Consider the following 8369-nt stretch of genomic DNA (forward strand, 5'->3'; position numbering starts at 1 on the left):
TGTCTTACAGATCTGTATATATTCTGCTGGAAATCTACTTAAAAGAAATGACTGTATTTCAGTGTGGAGTTGTTTCAGCTTAATCAATTATTGACCATATTCTTTTATGAAATAATTATTTTGATTATGCCCCCAGTCAGATTTAAACATGGATACATTAGTCTTTTGGCCTTGTGAATGGGGCCGTGTATATACTCAGTCATGTATAGCTTTACTGCATATTAATTTGGAGTAGAAGTGCCATAAGGTATAGTACCAATTTAATTCTATGTGAGTACCCTTTCTTACTTACATTAGATAAACATTTCAATTTCTGTTCAAGTTTGAAAAAGTTATGTTTAACTGTCTGCCTCTCTCTGATACCTTAATAGGATAACATTCTCTTAGATAATGGGTTCAGTTAAACTTCATTATGGTGGTTTTGTTAAGAGTTTTTGTTTTGATAGAGAAAGGAAATGAGCATAGATATGTACTGAGTTTAATTTAAGTTTGACTTATAGATGAGTTAATATATTGCAGCATCCACAGAATTTAAGAAAGTTCAAAAGCAGGACTGGAGAGATGGCTCAGCAGTTAAGAGGACTGTCTGCTCTTCCAGAGAACCTGGGTTTAATTCCCAGCTCCCACATGGTGGTCCACAGCCATGTGCAGTGACGTCTGATGGTCTCTTCCACCATAAAAGCATGCAGATAGCACTCGTACATAAATAAAACTTTACAAAAAAGCTAAAAATAAAAAGCAAGAAACCACTGGCTATCTCTGGCAGCCCCAGAATTGCCTGAGGAGACAGGGCTTTCAGAGTTGGTACCAGAGGGCCAGAAGTGGCGCGGTCAGTAAAGTGCTTGTCACACGAGCATTAGGACCTGAGGATCTTCAGGGTCCCTGGGGTTAGCTAGTCATAGGTAACCTGTTCCATAGGTGGGCTTTAGGTTCAGCCAGAGACCCTTACCCATGTAGAGTGGAGCGTGCTAGAGGAAGGCATCTGATGTCAGCCTGTAGTCTCCATGTGTGTGTGAACATTGAGATGCGCATACAGATATACAAACAGCACCTTTTGGAGGGTTTATGTGCATGAATGTTGCTTACGTATTTGTGTGTCACATGCATGTCTGATGCCTCAGGAAGTTAGAAGAGGGCACGAGATTCGCTGAAGCAGTTAAGTGGTTGTCAAGCACTGTGGGTGCTGGGAACTGAACACAGGTTCTCTGCAAGAGCAGTTGGTCACTTAGTCATCTCTAGCTCCTGTGTCTGTATTTTAATACCTGGAGTCTGTTAGGATAGTTCAGTGGGCAAAGGTGCTTGCTGCCATGCTGAAGGACCTCAGTTTAATCCCTGGAGCCCTCATGGCAGAAGGAGAGGACCAAGTCCTCTGGCCTCCATGTGTGAGTGGTGCCCAGCCCCACATAAATAAAATACAAATAGGCATGTCAAGTTAATGATTAATGTCACTGCATAGAAAATGGTAAAAGTTTAGAACCCAATAAGGCCACACTGACTTACCTTGTGTGGTTGACTCGATTCCATGAGGACTGAACTGCTAATGGTTTAACAGGTGCCGGCAGGATGTGGGGAGAGAAATCTATTCTCTTTCCAGGCATCTCAGCATCTTCAACTCCACGAGATGTGTTTCTAATTTTTGTTTTGTTTTGGTACATTGGGGTTTTGCCTGTATGTATATCTGTGTGAGGATGCCACATCCCCTGGAACTGGAGTTACAGACAGTTGTGAATTGCCAGGTAGGTGCTGGTAATTGCTGGGAATTTGGAAGAGCGGTCAGGGTGGCCAGTGCTCTTAACCACTGAACCATCTCTCCAGCCCCTCTTAGTTTCTTTTTAAGATCTATTTTTAATTGTGTGTGGGCATGTGTGTACTCGAGTGCAGGTGCAGAGGAGGCCAGAGGAGTTGGGTCCCCCTAGAACTGAAGTCACAGGTGGTTGACTTGGGTGCTGGAAATCAAACTCGGTTCCCTTACCCACTGGCCCATCTACCCAGTGGCCATTTTCTGTATATGTGCCTTGCTTCTTCCATGGCTATTCTAATGGATTTGAGCAATACTTCCCTTTCCTGTGACCTCAGCCGATGGATTCCAAACACCTTGCTGCTGCTGTTGGGAGTGTCTGGATTCCTGCGGCCTTTTTTTCTTTATTATCTTCAGTCATACGCGTTAAACCTGCCAGCGCACCCACCCATGGTGAGTACAGCTTTTACGTTATCTTCCTAAATTCCCACTGGTGCATTTTACACTTAAAAGTGGGAACTTCTGTAGATCACAGTTAAAAGAACTTTAAAGTTCCCAGCACGGACAATGAAGGCAAACAACTTCCTGATCTTATTAATTGTGCTGAGGCAGAAGCCGTGGAGGAGCACTGCGGACTGGCTTTCTTCTCATGACTGCTTTCGCTTTCTTATGGCAGCCAGGACCACCAGCCCACGGTGGCACCTTCCCCAGCGAGCTGGGTCCTCCCACATCGACTGTGAGTCAAGAAAATGCCCCATAAGCTTGCTACATGCCGATTTGGTGGGGCGTTTTCCACGCTGGAGGCTCCCTCTTCCCAGATGACTAGCTCGTGTCAGGTTGACAAACTAGCCAGCACAGGCTGGTACCACAAGTTCTGGAAGAGTGAGGACAGGCCAGTCAGTAGTTTAGAGCTTGTCTAGCTTCATTCCCCATTTAGGGGATGGTCTGTAAGAGATTTTCCCAGGCCTTGGGGTGTCCTGACTTAAAAATCCAGGGGTGAAAAAGTTAATATTTGGTGCTTCAGCCATTCTTCCTGATTTTGCTGATCTTAGCATCTCCTAGACCCTCAGAAGAGTTAAAAGAAATGTAACTACCATATAAAAGTGATGGAAAACCTACAGTGCAAACATTTGTGGGCAGCAAAATCTGCCATAACCGACAAACTTATGTTTGTTGCAAGCTTCCTGATTTAGAAGAAAACCATTTGGCTGCAGTCCAATGGTTAAATGGTTAAAATGGTAATTTAACATTGGGTGCAGTACAGTTACTGAGAATTCAGGTCAGTTAGCTTCAACTCAAGCCTGCAGCTTACGCTGGAGAAAATAGGCCTGTCCATCTCCAGAGCAAAAACTGGTCAAAAAGCAATCTGTAAAATGCTATAGCAGAGGCTTGGAAGGCAAATTCTTGTTTACAATTTGTACTTAGCATCAGCTGAGTATATGGCTTCAATCACCCTGAGTAAGACTAGAAAACAAGTATAAATGTACATACTTAATGATTAAAGGCATCTTTGGTGGTCTGATCCCTGGGCTGCAGGTGTACTGCATGGGGAGGTGGTGACAGGGACCTCTGATTTAACCAGCAGTGTGGCTGGAAGGATTCTGTATTTTCAGAACCGTGCTTGTGAAGGTCATATACTCCCATAGCTCTAGAAGTTCAATATATATGGTTTGTCTAGGTAGGATGACAATTTGTGTCCTTGTGATTTGGAAAGGTTATTAGATCATCCGTGGACAGCCGTTTAGAATTTATGTATTTGTAATAAAGTCTCAGTTTACATACTTCCATAAATAATGCCCCAAATACAAAACAGTTTTGTAGACTGTTAAAAAGACCCTATGAACAAAAACCCAAACAAATTGTGATCAAAGGCCAGAACATCTGCACATAAGAGACTTTTAATTGACCTTCTCCAACTCAAACTTCAAGTGCTTGTTTCAATTGGACTTTTACATTCTACCTTGACATAGTATGACTCTCTGGAAGCATGGCTTTGCTCCTGAGGAAAGCCTGGACTCTGCCAGAATCACAGGGCTGCACTGGGAAGAAAGGCTTGACTTCCCAGATGACAGTAAACTGAGCAGACCTTAAGTCAGACCTTATAGGGGAAATGAGTGGAACTGGCCAAGATGGGAGAGGCCTCGGGCTGTCTGTTGTCTTTCCAGTGGGTGCTGGAAAAGTGAGGTCCTTGTAACAACAACTATTTCTTTGAATCAAGATTGAGGAGGTAGAGATGTTCTTTTCAGGAGCCAAATTAGTAACAGTACATTGACACCATTCATGGTAAAGAAACAGATACGCGGGAAGGGCTAGAGACCTGAGCATTCTGATAGTTTTTGTTTTCTTTATTTTAACAAGTACCACGCTTGAAGCACTCACCAACCTCATGGCCAGCCATTTCTGCGTAGTGGAAGAGGCCCAAGGCCCTGGCCCTTCTTGCTCTTCAGCGTTTCAAAGTAGCTTATTTGAAGAAGCGCTTCAGGAGTGGCAATCACTGGTTTCCAGGCCCCGCAGTCCACACCTTCCCCTAGGAAGAGGTGCAGCGGACCGGAAATGTTTTCTTCTCAGTATTCCTTTACATGAGAAGATCCGGGACTCCTTCCACTCTAATGAGAAGTCTTCAGTTGGGTCATCGTTAACTGGCTTACAACTGAGGCTATTCAGGAGCTGGGAGGAAGAAGGGGAGCGGGTGGCTCTTGACTCTGTTCCTGGGCCAGTGCATATCGCCTAGCTTTTCTGGGCTCAGGCTCTGGTGTCTCATCTGCCCATTTCCCAACACGGCGCACCCCTTTGCCCACCTTGGGGGCATTTCTGCAAGGATTGTGGTCATAGATGACCAGTTTCAGATTAGTCAAGTGGGCCAGGCTGGGGAAGTAGCGGATACTGTTCCGGTCCACGTCGATCACCTCCAGGAAGGGCATGCGAAGCAGCACAGGGGGGAAGTCAGAGAGCTGGTTGCCTGAGAGCCAGATAGTCCTGAGCTCCCGTAGGCGCCGGAGCTGGCCGGGCAGCAGCCTTAGGGCGTTGGACCCCGCATGCAGGGTCCTAAGGAGGCTCAGCTCACACACCACATCGGGCAGATGGGTGAGGCAGTTGGCCTCAAGCCACAGGGTACGGAGGTTCTGGAGCAGGCTGAGCTCATCCGGAAGGTCACAGAGTTTGTTATTGCCCAGGTAGAGGATACAGAGTTGTTTCAAGGTGCACACCACCTGGGGAAGGGCTTTGAAGTTGTTGAAATCCAAGGCCAGGATCTGCAGGTTCTGCAGCTGCGCCAGGTCTGGAGGCAGGCTGTGGAGGTGGTTGTCGCTCAGGTAGAGCTTTACCAGCTCGGTGAAGGAGCACACACGTAGTGGGAAGCGACGCAGCTGGCTCCCGCTCAGATCCACCATCCGGTCCAGCGGCATCTCCCGGAGGTCTCCCACCACGTAATTCTGGCAGTGGTCCGTGGGGATGAAGGCCACTAGTGCCCGGATGGTGTTCCCCATTGGAACCCGCCGCCGAACAAGCCTCTCTCTGCCCACCACCTCTGCCAAGGAGTGGGGCCGGCTCGGCTGACTGCATTGGATCTTTTGTACCCTCCCTTTATAACACGGAATTCTGTGACAAAAGCCAGTCACTTTGACAGTGAAAAGTACTCCTGATAGCGACTTGAGTGTCTGGTGACAGGCCCAACAGACAGGCAAGGTCTGGGAGGCCATATCCAACTCACATATTTGCCTTTAATCACTTAAGCCCTTTGTCTACTCTTTCTTAATTATTTTATAAGAGTCGTCATGGTCATGATGTCTCTTCACAGCAATAGAAACCTTAACTAAGACAGAAATTGGTACCAGGGACTGGGGAATTTCTGGGATAGGCCTGACCATGTTTTTCTTTGGAATATGGACTAATATGAATTCGAAAGGTAACTGGACACTTAGTGCTGCTTAGTGGCCATACAAGAAGGAGCATGGGGGACGGTGGTGCTGAGTGTGGTTTGGTGAGCTGTGGGGGGCCTGGCTCAAGAGGTTTTGGGGGAAAAGAATTTTAATATGTTGATATGTTGCCTAGAGAGCATGCTTGGGGTACTTTGATCATTCCTGTGGTATTTTGATACTAGTATTGAATTGGTGAGGAATGTGGCTGCCTTTTGCCCTTGTCTGAAAAGTCTGCCTACAGATAAACTGAAGAGTTTTGGATTACTTCTGCTGGCAGAGGAAATCTTAAAACAGCCTAGTATAGACTCTGTCCTGTGGTTATTAGTGTTAGCTCGATTAAAGACCTATAATGAAAAGGAGTGTGCTGATCAAGCGAAAATATAAAATGTACAATTTGGGGAGAATTCTGTCTTGCTCTTTGTTATTGAAGAAAGTGGGGGCAGGATCCTAGAGGCAGGGGTTGATGCGGAGGCTCTGGAGGGGAGCAGCTTACTGGCTTGCTCAGCCTGCTTTCTTATAGAACCCAGGACAACCAGCAGCCCCGGGATGGCACCATCCACCATGGGCTGGGCCCTCCCTCATTGACCACTGGTTGAGATAATGCCCTACAGCTGAATCTCATGGAGACATTTCCTCGACTAAAGCTCTTTCACCTCTGATGAGTCTAGCTTGAGTCAAGTTGACACACAAATGGAGGGCCTTTGAGTTCTGGCCACTGGGGGGCAGAGAGATGGCTCGAAGGTTAAGAACACTTGCTACCGTTTCAGAGGGCCCTGTTCCACTGCCAGTCCTCATACCCGAAGGCTCCAGTTCCCTTAACTCCAGCGCTGGGGGGTCCAGCACACTCTTGACCTCTGTGGGAACTTACACAACTATGTGTATGTGTGACCTCATGTGCACACACACACACACACACACACACACACACACACAAGATTTTAAAAAATACGTATTAAATTAAAAACAAAAATCCTGTCTACTGAAAATGGAGGCAAAAGTGTTTAATGTCTCCCTGACATGAAGCAGGAAACAGGCTCCTCACCCTCCTTCAAATTCTTCCTCATCCACTGGCCATATGTTGTCACCTGGGGTGACTTTAGAAGCCAGCAAGTATGTGGAAATCACATGTTAAAACTGGCTGCACTTTGGGTCATTCTGGCTTCCTGGATAAATTCTGGGAACAGAACGCTTCCCTCCCCATAACCCTGCGCCTCACTCAACAACCCATTGAATCTGGGTGAGTGGAAAGCAAATGAATCACACCATTGAGGTCTCACCCATTATATTACCTCGTTATAGTATAGGTAAACAAATAAATCTATATAAATTGATTTGAAAAGATACTTAGGAGAAGTTGGGAAGAGAGCAAGTTAGGTTCAGGATAATTTTTGTGATTTCCAGCTATGACAAATATGCATACCCCCTTGTGTGAGTAAATATTTCTGTTAAGTAACAGTGATTGTTTATATGAAATCTTCCTGGAGATTTAGGATGGCATAGGGACATTAACTTTTCCCTTTATAACATTTTGTGCCATTTGGTTTTTTTTGTTTTTTTTTTTTTAAAGGGCGTATATTGAAATTAAAACTTGGCTGGGCATGATTCCACCTGCAATCCTGGCGTTTGGGAGGCCGAGGCAGAGGAACGCCTGCAGACTTAAGGCCAACCCAGACTGCATCATCAATGTCCAGCCAGTTCGGTGTACAGAGTGAGATCCCATCTAAAATAACAATAAAAAAAAAAACAAAGTAATAATATGTAAAACTAACCCAGGAAACAACGAATCCAGCCCACCAGTTTGCTTGCTGTTCAGAAAGAGCAGCTGGGCTGGTGGGCGGGCCTTGATCTCACACCCGTGACCCCTGACCTTCCTCCGACACCTTCCCCGTAACTGAGCCGCAGAGCCACGGGCCAGGAGCATCCGTGCCAGCTTTCTACAGGGCGGCGTGGGGACCCTGTCACCACTCATTTCCTACGCGCAGGATTATAACCAAAGCCGGTGGTTTGGGCCTTGCCAGCCTTTGAATGTCAAGGGCTCTTATCTTGAGCCCCTCCCCTTGCTTTGCGTCTTTGTACTATTATAGCACGTCATCTCTTGACAAGCGCTGCCCTCGGCCTCTATATTTAGCCTGGCCAGTGGTGACCACAAATGGTCATGAGGCAGCTTCCCCGTGGTCCCCAGAAATAATAACAATAGAAATATGGCTACTGGCTGGTTTACTGAGCATCTGCTAGGTGCTGAGTACGGTGCCAGGTGCTTAAAAAGAATAGTAGATGAAATTCCTATACAGGATAAGTGCTTACTCCACTTCTAGGTGAAACACGTGGCTTTGTAATGACATCATATACTGACTGACCACTTACGCTCTGATACAGGGAACTTGGGGGCAAACAATGGGGCCCCTATCTCACAGAGGTCACCATTTCACCCTGGTAGGGAATCGACCCGGGAGGGGCAAGTGGAGGGCTTTTCTTGGAGTCTTTGTTCTAATACACAGGGCTTCTGTTCTGCACTTCTAACACCAGCCCCAAGTGAAGGTGGGTGGCTCAGCTTAAGTCCCCAGCTTTGCAAGTAGTCGGACTGCTGGCGAGTGTCTCTCACCCATGGTATTGGTTGCTATCCTGGCCCTTGGCTGTCTCTTGCAGAACAGGCTTTGCTTTAGCTTTACCCTGCTTGTCTACATCACTAGCAGCTGAATCCAGGACCCCGAAGG

The 8369-nt window shown here is 46.5% G+C and overlaps 1 protein-coding gene across 1 annotated transcript; it reads right to left on the reverse strand.

The window, feature by feature from the left end:
- Positions 1-4068: 4068 nt before the first annotated feature.
- Positions 4069-5436, reverse strand: Lrrc10 (leucine rich repeat containing 10). Its single transcript, XM_048418433.3, has one exon. It carries the CDS (start codon positions 5434-5436, stop codon positions 4399-4401), a length of 1038 nt encoding a protein of 345 aa, XP_048274390.3. The 3' UTR covers positions 4069-4398.
- Between the last annotated feature and the right edge of the window lie 2933 nt (positions 5437-8369).

The sequence above is a fragment of the Myodes glareolus genome, chromosome 26 (genome assembly GCF_982192425.1).
Source record: "Myodes glareolus chromosome 26, mMyoGla1.1, whole genome shotgun sequence".
Classification (NCBI taxonomy): domain Eukaryota; kingdom Metazoa; phylum Chordata; class Mammalia; order Rodentia; family Cricetidae; genus Myodes; species Myodes glareolus.

Bases quoted from the DNA above. Each gene is read 5' to 3' on its own strand.
- Lrrc10 (XM_048418433.3), bottom strand. From the start codon at position 5,436: ATGGCCTCCCAGACCTTGCCTGTCTGTTGGGCCTGTCACCAGACACTC.